Raw genomic sequence first — 17,930 nt, 5'->3', positions numbered from 1 at the left:
GAACTGTCACTGTGGAAACCACTGTTGTTCACGGAGACACTGTTGTTTGTAAAATCCTGAGACAGTCCTTTACTCTACACTCACACACACACACACACACACACACACACAGACATGTGCGTACATGCACCCACACACATGCCCAAACACACACCATCTGCAGCAGATGCTACGGTCACATCACAGTAAAAAAAACACACAAAAAAAAATTGCGGTCGGTATCATTACTACTGAAGGCAAAAAGATCCACTCACACACTCTCAATCCATTCACCAGATAAAAAAAAAAGAAAGAACAATTGTATTTATTATGCAGCACACAACATAAAAAGTCATCAAAAAAGCCCTCACTGAATCGAAATGAACACAAATTTCACATTGAACACGTCTCCCACCTCTCTCTCTCTCTCCATGCGCAGGTGCCGGTTACACCTGAACCACGCTTCCGGCACAATCCCACATCTCCAACGCACCTCACCCACCAACTTTCAGCAGCTTTCAAAACGGACCCCCCCCGCACCCCACACCCCCCCAAAAAATCACAGACACGCCGACAGGCACTCCTCAGTTCTGCATGAGTTAACAGCAACAAGCACACAACCTCTTGTACATGGAAGCTCGAACCTAAGCTCCCCACCCCCACCCCCCCTGTCACGGTCTGTATTTCGATGCCAGCGAAAAACATCGTTCATCACGTTTGTTTGGTGGTTCCCCCCTGTAATGCATGCATGTTCACAGGCGATAATCTACGTCCCACTGAAGCCAGAGTCAGTGCACTCTGTTAACTCACTCAGTACGGCCAGTCCTCTCTTCTCCTCTACACAGACCCCTCGGATGTCCAGTGGGTGTCTGAATGACCCAACCTTTAGCTTCCGTCGTGGTATTCTTTGTCAACATTTACCTCTTTAGTATAAGAGCCTTCCGACTGCAATATTTTGATGATGGTAATTGGGGTGAAACGCTGTTAACGTCGTCTCTTTCGCCGTTCGTATGGAGAGAGTGAAGGCTGTTTGCCCACAGAGCTGTTTTCTGAATATAGCCGTTGCAGGCAGCATTTCCGAGTGGCACCCTCTCAGTTGAGGTACTTCCGACACCTGCGGGAGCCACAGGTGCAGGGAATCTTTACGTCCTCGATGGGGAATTTGTAGTCATAGGTCAGCTCTTCGCCCTTCTTGATTCTGGAGGATGGAATGCCATTCAGTGATTTTAGCTGGTGGCTATGACTTAAATCAGAAAAACCAATGCATAAATAAATAAAGGGGGTGGGGCATGGAGTTGCAAAATTACAGCAAGAGTGATCATCAGCTACAAGTTAAAATGAAGAAGTGTCAAAACAACAACAACACCAAACAAAGCACACACACAAAAAAACACCCCAAAACAACAACAAAAACATAATTAAAAAAACAACAACAAAAAACAAAAACCACCAAAAATCAATACAAAACAAATCAGACAATAAAGGCATGCAGGTCAATATCTCCTCTAATGAAAACATTTCTTAAGACCAGCATCATCAGCAACACCTCCCACCACACCCCCATCCCACCCCACACATACAAGCACACAAACACACACACACACACACACACACACACACACACACACACACACACACACACACACAAATAGATATGTACAATTCTGGAAACAAAGAAAAACTGAATACAGCAGATTAGACTTCTACAACAAAATTAAAAGAAACGATTATCAAATTGAGAATTATCTAACTGATAAAATCGATCCTGCTCACAAACAAGCTCTTTGTCAACTCAGAATAAGCGCACATTATTTAAACATTGAACGAGGAAGATATGCAAACATTCCCAGAGAAGAGAGGCTATGTGCTATATGTGAAGTTGTTGAAGATCAATTACATTTCCTAGATACGTGTATCTTATTTCATAATTTGCGAAACCATCTAACCACAACTATACAGCAGTATGATCATCAATCAAATGTGATCTCTAGAAAAATACAAAACAATATCCTAAAACCAAGTGATTTATTCACCTGCGATGACCGTCAAAAAACACTTGCCAACTATGTATTTCAGTGCATGCGTATTAGATGACCGTTTATTTCTTTGTTCCCTTTGTTCTTTGTTGTGTCTATTAATCCTTCGGGATTTTATGGCAATAAATGAAGTCAAGTCACACAGAAAGAAAAAGAAATCCACGCGTACATCAAACAGCACACGACTGACATGACGGACGACAGAACACCACAAGATTCAGACTCACGCTCTGTTGGCGAAGATGACGATGTGTTTTTTCCCGTCCACGCTGATCACTTTGGAGTAACAGTTGGGCTGTAACAGTAACAGTAACAGTAACAGATGTGCATATGTCACACTTCTTCTTCTTCTTCGTTCGTGGGCTGCAACTCCCACGTTCACTCGTATGCACACGAGTGGGCTTTTACGTGTATGACCGTTTTTACCCCGCCATGTAGGCAGCCATACTCCCTTTTCAAGGGGTGTGCATGCTGGGTATGTTCTTGTTTCCATAACCCACCGAACGCTGACATGGATTACAGGATCTTTAACATGCGTATTTGATCTACTGCTTGCATATACACACGAAGGGGGTTCAGGCACTAGCAGGTCTGCACATATGTTGACCTGGGAGATCGTAAAAATCTCCACCCTTCACCCACCAGGCGCCGTCACCGTGATTCGAACCCGGGACCTTCAGATTGACAGTCCAACGCTTTAACCACTCGGCTATTGCGCCCGTCATATGTCACACATGTTACAGCTTCTTTGAACTGACAGATTCCCAGCGAGCACGGCGCTGTGTTGCATTGCATGGTAGTGGATTGTATTTTGCTGTGTTGTAATATGTTACATTGCATTGTATGGTGTTGTAGTGTTGCGCGGTGTACCAGTTATCAGTATCAGTAGCTCAAGGAGGCATCACTGCGTTCGGTCAAATCCATATACGCTACACCACATCTGCCAAGCAGATGCCTGACCAGCAGTGTAACCCAATGCGCTTAGTCAGGCCTTGAGAAAAAAAAAAATAATAAAAATAATAAAAAAATAAAAACAAAATAAAATAAAATAACAAAGATAAAGAAAAAAAATTAAAAAAAACAACAACAGATAAATACATAAAAATACTACTACTAATAATAATAATATTTATAAGGCGCAAAATCATGATGAAGTCAACTCTAAGTGCAAAAAAAAAAAAAAAAAAAAAAAAAAGTGTAGTGTAGTGTGGTGTAGTGTGGTGTGGTGTGGTGTGGTGTAGTGTGGTGTGGTGTAGTGTGGTGTGGTGTAGTGTGGTGTAGTGTAGTGTGGTGTGGTGTGGTGTGGTGCACTAATTTTTTGTCACATCAGACTTGAAACCCTTTGACATTCAGACTGCTCTGGCCTCTGGCAGGGGAAAGCACGTCGTCACAGTGCGCCGTAACGTATTGTGCTACAAGGTACAAACAGTCATGCACATAAAAGCCCACTGGTACATACGCGTGAACATGGGATACGCAGCGCACTAAATGCAGAAACAAAGAAAACAGATCAAGAATGAAACCAGACACGCACCAACGATAAACAACAGGTGCAACAGTCAAGCGTTTAAAGCCTTGACATTTCAGTCTGGGGATCCCCGTTTCTTCTTCTGCTTCTTCTTCTTCTGCGTTCGTGGGCTGCAACTCCCACGTTCACTCGTATGCACACGAGTGGGCTTTTACGTGTATGACCGTTTTTACCCCACCATGTAGGCAGCCATACTCCGTTTTCGGGGGTGGATCCCCGTTTCGAATCTCAGTCAAGGCATGAATTTCCTCCCATCTCCCTGGTCAACAGATGCGCGGACCTGCGTGGAGCCTGAACTCGCCATCATCGTGTGTATCCAGATGCAGAAGATCAAACACGCACGTTAAAAACAGTCAACGGATCTGGCCCCAAGCATCTTTCTGAACTCATCCATATCTATAACCCGTCTCGCCAGCTCCGTTCTTCCTCCGATACTCGACTTCTCAGGATACCTCACGTCAGAAGTAAGACCTATGGACACAGATCGTTTTCTTTTCAATCGCCAAAGATGTGGAACAAGCTCCCTGATAACCTCCGTCATTCTGATTCCCTTGCATCTTTTAAATCTCGTCTCAAAACTCACCTTTTCCCTCAGCAATAAGTTCAATTGTGGCAGGTCCACTTCCTTTGCGTTAGCTGTGCTTGACTATGTGTGTATACATATGTATGTGTACATAACTACATGCATGTATATGAATGTGTATTGTGTGTGCGTGTGTTTATGTAAGTTTGTGCCTGCCTATGCGTGCGTATGCGTTAGGGTAGCTGTTACTTACGCATGTATGTTAAAATGTATGTATGCGGTGTGTGTGTGTGTGTATGTGTGTATGTGTGTGTGTGTGTGTGCGTGTGTGTGTAGTCACATTTTGGTGTGTGTATGTAACATAGATATAATGTTTTATGTTAACAAAAGCGTTTTTGTAAAGCACCTAGAGCAGATTTCTGGACAGTGTGCTATATAAGTATCCATTATTATTATTATTATTATTAAAACCCCCATAATCCATGTCACTTGTCAGCCATTTCGCAGGTTCGGGAAACACAAACACAAACATACCCAGCATGCACAAACCCGAAACTGGAGTATGGCTGCCTTAACTGCAGAGGGAGGGGGTGCGGGAGGAGAGGCCGGGGGGTAAAAAAAAAAAACCGGTCTTCTAATCAACTCTTTCACCACCAGTGGCAACTTCAGTCACCCAGAGAGTTCACCACCTATGGTGAATTTAGTCAACATCAAGGGATAATGTTTAACAGACCGTTTTTCACAGTGTAACAAAGCTTGACACCTGCAGCCAACTTTCCAGCACAACAGGAAACTGACTAACCCCCCCCCACCCCCCCCCGCCCCCCCCTTGACTGAAGTTGAAGTAAAAGAAGTCCACCGCAAACGAAACTGTGTGACTGAGAGTGTCAGGTCTGAAATATTTGGCGCTGGGGAATGTGTGTTTTTCACACAGAAACTCGGCAGTGAAAGAGCTAAAGCCCATTTGTACATGTATGTAAACGAGTAAATAAGTGAGTCCTACAGTCCTACAAAGGTAGAGTGACAGAAACCAGGACACGACGTCTCGAGACAGGTGAACACACACAGGACGGTGTCAACGCGTGATGAGCCACTCACCTCGCACGAGTGGTTGATGAAGCGTGCAGCGCTGCCGTGCATGGTCGCATCCACCACCTCACAGTCGTCGATGCGGAACATGTAACAGCCAATGCCCTGAAGGGGTGGGGGGGTAGAAAGGAGGGTAAGCCATTATTAGCACGATTCAAATCTCACTTCTCAGAAATATCATCAGTATCTGTTATCAACCCATTACCACGATTCAGATCTTATTTCTCAGAAATATCATCAGCATTTATTGTAGGGAAAGCAGGGCAAGCCATTAACACAAATTCAAATCTTATTTCTCAGAATTATCATCAGTATTCATCATTTACTATCATTATTGTTTTATCATTATCGTAACAAATCTGATTTTGAACTGTCCACGTCATGTGTGTGGAACACGTAATGGTCAGTGCACAGAGGAAAGAAAGCAGGGCAAGCCATTAACACAAATTCAAATCTCACCACTCAGAATTATCATCTTTCTTCATCGTTCACATCATTATCATCATAACAAATCTGATTTTGAACTGCCCACGTCACATGTTGGAACATCTAACAGCCAGTGCCCAGAGGGATGAAAGAAGGCCAAGCTATTAACAGGATTCAGATCTTAATTCTCAAAATTATCATCATCATTTATCGTTGACTACCATTATTGTTTATCATCATAAAAAAAAAATGTAACAGCCAGTGCCCAGAGGGAAGAAAGAAGGCCAAGCTATTAACAGGATTCGAACCACATCGATTATCGTAATCCATTCATATTTACTATCATTTAATATCGTTCTCAATATCATTACTATCATAACAAATCTCAGGTAATCGTTCATGTCAATGATGTTATCTTATGTTTATATCTATCCGCAGCATTAGAAACTAGATATCGTGCCATAGAAAAGTTATGAATTATTGTTATCATTAACGTTGTGAACATGCAAGAACCAATGCCTTGCCGGACAAAGAGGGGCAAGCAATTCACGTGCTTCAAATATTATTTATCATATACATTTTTCTTTTTTTTCTCTCTATTCATTCGTAGTAGTAGTTGCAGTAACCATTAGTATAGAGTCTTTGAACGTACTGCCCTGTATTTTTGTAATATTATTTCATTATCGATTATCATTTATTAAGAAGTCTTTGATTACAGGGCCCTGTGCAGTTAGTTTTTGTAATATTCATATATTGTCATAATTGATTATTATAGAGTCTTTCATTGTGCTTTTTTGTTTTAAAAAAAATCTATTTCTCATTTCTCACTGTTATCATTATTATTATCCTTATTAATATTTTATCATATTATTGGCATCATAATTATTATGGTAATCCACTGATAATATAATTTCTATTTTCAAACAATAATCATTTTCTCTTTCCAGTGTTTTCTATGCACCAAAACGCCAAAGGGACGCAACACTTACTTTGCTTTCGTAGTACTTTTCCCTCTTGTCGGTGAGCGAGGACCGGATGATCTCCCCTGAGTACTCGATCACCATTTCCCCGTTATCGATGTTGCGCTTGCAGAACAATCCTCTTCCGTGAATCCTGGACCTGATGTGAACACAGGAATGATAACAATAATAATACTAATAATGATAATTTTACATTTACAACGCTCTTTAAAATAATTAAAAAAACCAAAAAAACATCACCTCGTGCTTTGCAATACTACAAGAGGCAGACACAAAGCACAACACATGCACGCAGGGAAGAACTAAATTTAATTGTATTATATTCTATAGTATTAATATAGCAGCTTAATAGGTGGTGTCCTGCATATGTTAGATTTTAAAACCTGGGCAATTTTTTTTAAAGAAGAAGAAGAAAAAAAACAACTTTCAAGGACTTCAAAAAGCATGTTCATTTTTGACTCACTTGTGTAAACAAAGTGAGTCTATGTTTTAACCTGGTGTTCAGTTGTCTGTGTGTGTGTGTGTGTGTGTGTGTGTCTGTGTGTCCGTGGTAAACTTTAACATTGACATTTTCTCTGCAAATACTTTGTCAGTTGACACCAAATTAGGCATAAAAATAGGAAAAATTCAGTTCTTTCCAGTCATCTTGTTTAAAACAATATTGCACCTCTGGGATGGGCACAAAAAAAATAAAAAATGAAGCCTAATTATATGCAAACTGCATTTACTGTTATATTTATATTTTTTGTATTCTCTAAACTTGGCACTTTGATCTGATATTCTGACCCAACAACAAGAGCAGTCATTATTATCATTTTTTGTTCAAACAGGAACTTCTTTTGCTAAGCATGGAAGTTTTACTTATTTTGCAAACGTTTTGGTGCAGATAGTATAAAAGGGAAATTACTCTGTAATCAATGCTAGGGGACTTAATTTGCTTTAAACTGATCTTTCTCATCTTAAACATTACATTTTGAAATTATACTCAATACATAAAAAGCTTGGATTTTTTTTAAAAGTGAATCACAAGTGAGTCTTGAAGGCCTTGCCTCTCTTGTTTGTTGTTGTCTTTTTACAAGTCCTTCAACGCTACAAAAACCTGCACGAACACTCTCTAAGTAGGTGCCCCACGTATGCTGAATCTGAACAGGCACTACTGTTAAACACCACCCAAGCGACTCAGTGATACAGTGGTGCAGGGCCCCCTCTGGTGAGTGGCTTCCTGGCAGATGAACAAGCATGTGGCTGTGTCAGTGTGTGGGGCGGGGGGGGGGGGGACACAGTGAGTGGCATCAACAATAATGCCACAGGTCAGCACACACAAAAAAAACAACCAAAAAACGAAAAACACAAAAGACGCCCACCCCTTCAACCTTCGCTCCCCCCTCACCTGTACACCCCAACAGCCTCCTTCGCATGTTCCTGAAGTTTCCGGAATCTCATCGCCATTGGCAACTCCATGCTTGTGGCTCGTCTGATCACACACACACACAAAAACCATATCACTGGCATGGATTAACACATACACACACACACCCAAAAACGGAGTATGGCTGCCTTAACGGCAGTGGTAAAGACTTATCATACATGTAAAAACCCGCTTGTAGAACTATATGAATGAATAAGAACAACAGAGAGAGACTGTAATCAAATCATTTCACGTGAAATTTATGCGCTTATTTGAAGAAAAAAACATCACACTGAATAACAAATCATGCATACAGACAGACAATGTCTAATATACAAGTGTGCACATGTGTGTGTGTGTGTGTGTGTGTGTGTGTGTGTGTGTAACAGAGAGACACTGACAGAGCACCTCCAAGTTGATGCACCTGATCCATGTGCTAAATTCAAGCAGCAAAGGGGAAGAGAACATGTTTTAGGCCACATACATGGCTGCTTTCCCTTGCCAACCACTGAACATGGGGAATGACATAGCAGCATGCTTCAAACAACACATACACACACATACACATTTACACACACACACACACACACATATATATATATATATAATATTCACACCACACACACAAAATATATTCACACACACACACACAGTCACCCAAATACACAACCACACATACACCCTCACACACACTACCCCCACCCTTTACCACACCCCTCCCGCACACACAAACTTCCGCCATATCTACCCCCTTTTCCCACACACCTTAAGAAACTCTCCACCACCCCCTCCACACACACACACACACACAGCCATATGCACATCCACATCACACTCAAACAAATACACCCAACCACACATCTCAAGCACACTACCCCACCATCACCCTCCCCCTCCCTCTACACCCCCCCCCCACGCCTCCCCCGCCCCCCTCACACACACACACACACACACACACACACTTACAGAGCACAGCATCCTGTCCCCCCACCCTGTCACACGCTTTCAGAGCACACACACACTCACACACATATGTATATACACACACACATACACTCACTCACACACATATGTATATACACACACACACACACTCACTCTCATATACACAACTAAACACACTCAACCCCACCCCACCCACCCCCCACCTGGCTACCCCACCCCCCAGCCCTTGGCCACATGCTTACAGAACAGTCTTACCTTAATAACTTGTGCTGCATCTCTTTACTAAACCCCTCCCCCCCAAAAAAAAACAACAACCCACAATACTCACACAGTCACACAACACACAACACTTAGACACACAACATTCACACACAAGCATGCACAACACACACACACATACACACACACACATCTTCTGTATCCCCCCAAAACACACACACACACACACTTTCACACACAAACACACAAGCGCAAACATGACACCCATACACACACACAACACATGCCCCCCCACCCCACAAGCGCAAACACGACACCCGTACACACACACAACGCACGCACACACACACCCCCCCCCCCCACCCCCCCCCCCCCCCCACCCCCCCCCCCACACACACACACACAGATCCAAGTTACCGTGACGACTTGTGCTCCATCTCCTCCTCCTTGCTCTTGTTGTTGTCCTGACAAGGCCGGTGACGATGCCGCGACATCAGGAAACTGAAGATGTCGTACGGTTTGCGGCCGCTGAAGGGAGAGCACCGCGCGCAGCCACTGGGGTTCACGTACAATTCCTGCACACGTTTTTTGGTTGCTAAGGGTTTTTGACTCACTTGTGTAAACAAAGTGAGTCTATGTTTTTACCCGGTGTTCGGTTGTCTGTGTGTGTGTGTGTGTGTCCGTGTGTCTGTGTGTCCGTGGTAAACTTTAACATTGACATTTTCTCTGCAAATACTTTGTCAGTTGACACCAAATTTGGCATAAAAATAGGAAAAATTCAGTTCTTTCCAGTCATCTTGTTTTAAACAACATTGGCTCCTTTGGGATGGGCACAAAAAAATTAAAAAAAGAAGCCTAATTATATGCAAACTGCATTTACTGTTATATTTATATTTTTTGTATTCTCTAAACTTGGCACTTTGACCTCTTATTCTGACACAACAACAAGAGGAGTCATTATTATCATTTTTTGTTCAAACAGGAACTTCTTTAGCAAAGCATGGAATTTTTATTTATTTTGCAAATGTTTTGGTGCAGATAGTAAAAAAGGGAAAATACTCTGTAATTAATGCTAGGGGACTTAATTTATCACAAGTGAGTCTTGAGGGCCTTGCCTCTCTTGTTTTGGTATTTATTTATTTACCCCCGAAAACGGAGTATGGCTGCCTACATGGCAGGTTAAAAAAAAAAAAAAAAAAAAACCGGTCATACACGTAAAAGCCTACTTGTGTACATATGATTGAACGTGGGAGTTGCAGAAAAAGTATTTATTCATTTATTTATTTATTCATTTTTCTTTTTTTTCTCTCTCTCTCTCTTTTTTTTTTTTCTTAATATGCCAAAACAATGGAAAAACATACAAAATTCTTTTATATACCAGTGTGCTAGCTGAATTGGTAGCATCAACAGCACTGATTTGAAGTTGTGTACCTTGTGTATGGAGATTTAAAAACAAAAAAAAATTCTCTCACTTTTTTAAAAATATATTTTTCAATAGGTCAAACCAACGGAAAAAACATGCAAAATTCTTTTATTTACCAGTGTGCTAGCTGAATTGGCAGCGTAAGCAGCAGTGACTCGAAGTTGTGTACCTTGTGTATATAAACACAAAATTGCTACATGTATTTCCTTCCACATGTTAACCATTCCGCTGCTGACAGTGAGAAAAGTGTCCAGAAAAAGTTGGAGGGGGTGGGGGTTGGGGGGGAAGAGGGTTGCCACACTTATACGCTTAGCTGTCGTAGACATACCCAATCGCCTGCAACTGCTGAAGCTCTCAGCAATTTCTTGAATGATGTTACAAAGCAGTATTTTACAAGGTGCTGATTGCATTGTTCTGATCGATTAATATATGTCGCCTCTGTCAGCAAATGCATCAACAATGTCTATTTTAGAAATAAGGAAGTATTCTTGCATTTTGCGAGAGTCAATCTTTGAACATTTTCCACATGAAAGTAACAGTGCAAAAGAAAGCATGCACTCTAACATGGCAAATTCTGCTCTGAATGTAGCAGTTGGCGGGTCTGACACACACACACACAACTGTATCACAGATATGACACCGACATACACACACACACACCCTCCACCTTCCTTCCCCATCCCCACCCCCTCCCCTGACCCCCACAGGTATCAGTTACAACAATAACACACACACAACACACTCTCACCAACCCTCTCAAAGAACAAGAAACACACACAGCTCCCCCACCACACACAACATACTCAAAGTACATGGTACAAACACACACAGAGCCCTACACACTGCCCTACACACACACACACACACAAAGCCTACACACACACACACACACAGCCCTACACACACCACACACACACACAGCCCTACACACACACACACACCACACACACACACACACAGCCCTACACACACACACACCACACACCACACACACACACACAGCCCTACACACACACACATCACACACCACACACACACAGAGCCCTACACACACACACACACACACACAGAGCCCTACACACACACACACACACACACACACACACACACACAGCCCTACACACACCACACACACACACAGCCCTACACACACACACACATCACACACCACACACACACAGAGCCCTACACACACACACACACACACACACAGAGCCCTACACACACACACACACACACACACACACACACAGAGCCCTACACACACACACAGAGCCCTACACACACACACACACACACAGAGCCTACACACACACACACAAAGAGCCCTACACACACACACACACACACACACACACACAGAGCCTACACACACACACACACACACAGCCCTAGACACACACACACACAGAGCCCTACACACACACACACACACACACAGCCCTACACACACACACACACAAACACACCCACATCACAGACACAACAAACAAACAACAACCCCCCTGACCCCCCCACCCCCCACCTCATCCTCAGGGGGCTCGTAGTGGTGGTAGCGGAACTTGTACTGGCGACAGTTAGCTGCCCCGGCCAGCTGCTCCACCAGGTAGACCACTGCATCATGCCCCACGCCGAACATCTGCACTCCGTTCACACCTGGACGCACAGGTAACCATCATCATTTAATAATAATAATAATAATAATAGTTTATCCCAAACATCTGCACGGCATTCACACCTGGACCCCCCACCCAGGTAACTATCATCATTTAATAATAATAACAATAATAGTGGAGTGATGGCCTAGAGGTAACGCGTCCGCCTAGGAAGCGAGAGAATCTGAGCGCGCTGGTTCGAATCACGGCTCAACCGCCAATATTTTCTCCCCCTCCACTAGACCTTGAGTAGTGATCTTGACGCTAGTCATTCGGATGAGACGATAAACCGAGGTCCCGTGTGCGGCATGCACTTAGCATACGTAAAAGAACCCACGGCAACAAAAGGGTTGTTCCTGGCAAAATTCTGTAGAAAATTCCACTTCGATAGGAAAAACAAATTAAAAAAAAAAAAAAAAAAAATGCAAGCAGGAAAAAAATACAAAAAAATGGGTGGTGCTGTAGTGTAGCAACACGCTCTCCCTGGGGAGAGCAGCCCGAATTTCACACAGAGAAATCTGTTGTGATAAAAAGAAATACAAAATATAAAAAAAAACCCACAAAATAATAATACTAATAGTTTATCCAAATATCTGCGCTCCGTTTGCGCCTGGACCCACAGGTAACCATCATCATTTAACAACAACAACAACAACAACAGCAGTGTATTTCTATTGCGCCTTTCAATAAAAGACAATAATGCTCACGGCACATTATTACATGAATAAAATTTAAGCACAGAACAGAAACATTTTTGCACAAAAAAACACGACTGCGTGCAATAATCTGCAAAGCTACCCCATAGCACAATACCTAAATGATGGAATCTCACAGCACAATACCTAAATGATGGAATCTCACAGCACAATACCTAAATGATGGAATCTCACAGCACAATACCTAAATGATGGAATCTCACAGCACTATATCTAAATGATGGAATCTCACAGCACAATACCTAAATGATGGAATCTCACAGCACAATACCTAAATAATGGAATCTCATAGCACTATACCTAAATGATGGAATCTCATAGCACTATATCTAAATGATGGAATCTCACAGCACAATACCTAAATGATGGAATCTCACAGCACTATATCTAAATGATGGAATCTCACAGCACAATACCTAAACGATGGAATCTCACAGCACAATACCTAAATGATGGAATCTCACAGCACTACACCTGAACGATGGAATCTCACAGCACAATACCTAAATGATGGAATCTCACAGCACTATACCTAAATGATGAATGGGATCTCACAGCACTACACCTGAATGATGGAATCTCACAACACTATACCTAAATGATGAATGGAATCTCACAGCACAATACCTAAACGATGGAATCTCACAGCACAATACCTAAATGATGGAATCTCACAGCACTATACCTAAATGATGGAATCTCACAGCACAATACCTAAATGATGGAATCTCATAGCACAATACCTAAACGATGGAATCTCACAGCACTATACCTATACGATGGAATCTCACAGCACTATACATAAATGATGGAATCTCACAGCACTATACCTAAATGATTGAATCTCACAGCACAATACCTAAATGGTGGAGTCTCAAAGCACTATACCTAAATGATGGAATCTCATAACACAATACCTAAATGATGGAATCTCACAGCACTATGCCTAAATGATGAATGGAATCTCACAGCACAATACCTAAATGATGGAATCTCATAGCACTATACCTAAATGATGGAATCTCACAGCACTATATCTAAATGATGGAATCTCACAGCACAATACCTAAACAATGGAATCTCACAGCACAATACCTAAATGATGGAATCTCCAGCCACAACTCAATACTCAAAACCAGAAGACACTCACCTCCGTACGACAACTGTTTCATCCTGGCGGCCGCTCTTGCGTCTTGCACCTTGTCCGTCACCTGACGCCACGCCTCTGTCAACACACGCCCAGCGTCAGCCAACCACACACAGCCAGCCCCCACGCCCCTTTTCCCCTCGACTGTGTTCACAGTAATAAAGGTTCAAAGAGTCAAAGTCCAAACGCCTTTTTATGGCCATCGGTGTAGTGACTTCACATCCACTGTGTCTTCAAGGTCCCAAAGCCTTTTAACGGCCAATGACATTTTATTTATGAACGTCAGTCGTGTCCGACTATGACCATCAGAACAGCAGAGGAGGCAACTGCTGTTCCGACAATTTGGGCTAGAATTTGATTATAGTGGAGAGTGTCTTGCCCATGTTACATCCCCACTCTTTCAGCCAAGAGGGTTTTAGGACAGTCGGCGTTGGGATGGTTCCCAAAGGCCAACCAGCCCACAAGGCTGCAGCACAAAGAGCCAGTTCAATTTTGCCTCCTAGTTTGAGAGTCATAGTCCTTCACAAAAGACTAAGCTGTAAATGATTTCCCATTGACTGGAGAAACCATTGATAATACAGCTCTCACTTTGCTGTTGGCCCAAATGTAAAACTTATGTCAATCTGTGATATAAGCTGAGTGTTGAGCCTTGGCGTGACTTCACATCCACTGTGTCTTCAAGGTCCAAAAGCCTTTTAACGGCCAGTGACATAGTGACTTCATGTCTTCAAGGTCTCAAAGCCTTTTAACGGCCAATGACATAGCGACTTCACATCCCCTGTGTCTTCAAGGTCTGCTATGAACCCTGAAGCAAAACAATGGACCAGAGATAATCAGAACATCTACTTTCAAAAATTCTGACTTCAAACTGTCACAAAACAGTAATTTGCTTAGGCGTCTCATAATGGCGTTATCTGACATGAACAGTCTGACAAATCACGCCTGAATTGTAAAGGTAAACAACTCTGCTGACTCCTCTGAAATCTGTATAAACACAGTTTTGAAACTTTTTGGGAACATTTTGAAATGATTTTGATTTTTAGAAATTCTCATACACTCAATTCGTATTGGCGGCATACATGCAAAGTTTACACATACAATACAACTGGTTTAAAAATCCTCACATCTATTTCTCTGTTTGTGGTGTGTGTGTGTGTGTGTGTGTGTGTGTGTGTGTGTGTGTGTGTGTGTGTGTGTGAGTACATGCATGTGTGTGTGTACATGCATGTGTGTGTGTGTACAAGTACTTGTGCATGAGTGTGAAGTGTGAGCTTATGTGTGTACACACACATGCGCATGCGTGTACACACGCATGTGCATGTGCATGTGTGTGAGTGTGAATGCGTACTCTTAAGTGTGTGCTCGCATGTATATATGTGTATGTGTGCTCATGCATGTGTGCTTGCATGCATATTAATGTGTGTATGTGTGTGTATATATATGCCCATGGTTGTGTGTATACATATGTGTATATGTACATGTAAGTGTGTGTGTACGTGCATGTGTGTAGGCATAAATACATGCAAGAAAGAGAGTGTGTTTATGAGACTAGAGAGAGAAAGCACATGCGTGCTCACATAAATGCAAGACGAGCATGTGACACACGCGTGCGCTTGAACAAGTACATATGTGCAGGCACAAAAAAAAAACCGTGCATGCAGTGGTTCCACAGACTCTCAAACACTCCAAAACTGTACACCATACCTTCCATGGTGTCAGCACGACATGAGAACCCATCCTCCGAGGTGATCTCGAAGGCCAGGCGCGGCATGTCCTTGGGCCAGGCCCCGCGTCCCTCCAGGGGGCGCTGCGAGGGCGGCATGACGGGGTTCTGTCGCAGGGGCGTGTCTCGGATCTCCTCCTCCACCTCCGCCTGTGGCAGCACCGCCCCCGCCTGGTGGGAGAGGTGCACTATGGGATGGCTCAGCGGCCCGCCTGCAACGCACCATCGTAACGGTGTTGAATCGATAATAATGTCACTTCATACAACACCCCCCCCCCCGAAAAATGGAGTTTGGCAAGGTTAAAAACGGTCATACACATAAAAGCCCACTCTTGTACATACGAGTGAACGTGGGAACTGCAGCCCACGGACTCAGAAGAAGGCCTGACTAAGCGCGTTGGGCTACGCTGCTGTCAGGCATCTGCTTGGCAGATGTGGTGTAGCGTATATGGATTTGTCCGAACGCAGTGACGCCTCCTTGAGCTACTGAAACTGAAACTGAAACTGAGTGTAAATTCCTTCTCTGCTGTTACCAAACGAATAAACAGGAATATTTCTCCCTGGCAACTCAGGTTCACACACACTGCACAGTGACCCACTGGAGCACACTGGCACAGGTCTGATTCCTGTCATGTGCAAAACAGTACTCTGCTCAGGCATGTGGAAAAAAAAAAATAAAATAAATAAAAAAATAAAAAAAACAGCTGTGGCTAGTGACCTCCCTTAGCATATTACACCCCATTAAAAAAATAAAACACAAAAAAAAACCATGTATTTTTGTATTTCTTTGCAGCTATGTAAATATCCATGAGTTTGTGTCTATATTTTCCCCCCGAAAGCGGAGTATGGCTGCCTACATGGCGGGGTAAAAACGGTCATGCACGTAAAAGCCCACTCGCATATATGCAAGTGAATGTGGGAGTTGCAGCCCACAAACGCAGAAGAAGAAGAAGAAGAAGTCTATATTTTCAAAAGAAATCTTTTAAAAGAGTATATTTTTATGTGGGGAGAGAGAGAGAGAGAGAGATTTTTTTCTTTCTTTTCAAAACATTTATACATTCACGGTCACCAACCTTTCCTTCTCGTCACTCTCTTCTTCCTGGGAACGGCGTCCCCCCCCTTGGCCTTCACCTTCACCTTTCCCCTGGCCTTGCCCTTGCCGGGCAAGCGGGGAGCGCCGGACTTGGCCTTGGCCTTGGCCTTGGCGGCACCGTCTCTGTCCCTGGAGACGGAGGAGTTTTGCTTCCTGGCACGGGCTGTGATCTTGTCCTTCAGCAAAGTCTTGAAGTTGTTCAGCGTGACACTTTTCGGCTCCCGGCGGACCCCCCCCGCCGCCGCTGCTGCTGTCGCCACCTGGTGGGAGGAAAGGAAAGAAACGCGTCAGTTGCTTGTGAGAGAGCTGAACTGGGTTCGGACCTTCCCTGCTGCCAGCTGGTGTGAGGCATAAGCAAGTTACTCAGTTATTGTTCTCCCACTACCGACGGGCGCAATAGCCGAGTGGTTAAAGCATTGGAATGTCAATCTGAGGGTCCCAGGTTCGAATCACGGTGACGGCGCCTGGTGGGTAAAAGGTGGAGATTTTTCCGATCTCCCAGGTCAACATATGTGCAGACCTGCTTAGTGCCTGAACCCCCTTCGTGTGTATATGCAAGCAGAAGATCAAATACGCATGTTAAAGATCCTGTAATCCATGTCAGCGTTTGGTGGGTTATGGCAACAAGAACATACTGAGCATGCACACCCCCGAAAATGGAGTATGGCTGCCTACATGGCGGGGTAAAAACGGTCATACACGAAAAAGCCCACTTGTGTTTATACGAGTGAACGCAGAAGAAGAAGAAGAAGTTCTCCCACTACCTAATCTACTTGTACACAAACAACTGAACGTCCCTGACCAATGCAAGACTCCTGCCTTGTATGTTGTCTGGCATACACACACACACACACATATATATATATTGCTCCTAAATTCCCCCACTACTTAATCAACTCATACACAAATAACTGAACATCCCCGACCAATCAAACACTCCTACCCTGTACGTTGTCTGGCATATATATATATATAAACATAGACACACAAACATACATATATATATAGAGAGAGAGATAAATATACATATATTTTTCATA

The 17,930-nt window shown here is 43.2% G+C and overlaps 1 protein-coding gene across 1 annotated transcript in view; it reads right to left on the bottom strand.

Annotated features, from left to right (window-relative positions):
• Window positions 1–700: 700 nt before the first annotated feature.
• The window catches only part of LOC143277582 (uncharacterized), a 75,436-nt gene continuing 58,206 nt past the window's right edge, over window positions 701–17,930 (bottom strand). The window contains exons 27-36 of the mRNA XM_076582461.1: window positions 16,871–17,150; window positions 15,779–16,009; window positions 14,078–14,152; window positions 12,082–12,212; window positions 9,551–9,708; window positions 7,952–8,035; window positions 6,571–6,700; window positions 5,165–5,260; window positions 2,243–2,310; window positions 701–1,177 (exon numbers count right to left, since the gene is read on the bottom strand). Of these exons, the coding sequence (XP_076438576.1) occupies window positions 1,072–1,177; window positions 2,243–2,310; window positions 5,165–5,260; window positions 6,571–6,700; window positions 7,952–8,035; window positions 9,551–9,708; window positions 12,082–12,212; window positions 14,078–14,152; window positions 15,779–16,009; window positions 16,871–17,150 (1,359 nt within the window). The 3' untranslated portion in view covers window positions 701–1,071. The remainder of the gene's footprint in view (window positions 1,178–2,242; window positions 2,311–5,164; window positions 5,261–6,570; window positions 6,701–7,951; window positions 8,036–9,550; window positions 9,709–12,081; window positions 12,213–14,077; window positions 14,153–15,778; window positions 16,010–16,870; window positions 17,151–17,930) is intronic.

The sequence above is a fragment of the Babylonia areolata genome, chromosome 34, assembly GCF_041734735.1.
Source record: "Babylonia areolata isolate BAREFJ2019XMU chromosome 34, ASM4173473v1, whole genome shotgun sequence".
In the NCBI taxonomy this organism is placed as follows: domain Eukaryota; kingdom Metazoa; phylum Mollusca; class Gastropoda; order Neogastropoda; family Buccinidae; genus Babylonia; species Babylonia areolata.
Note: the sequence above shows the minus strand (reverse complement) of the source record. Positions and strands in the feature narration are given on the sequence as shown.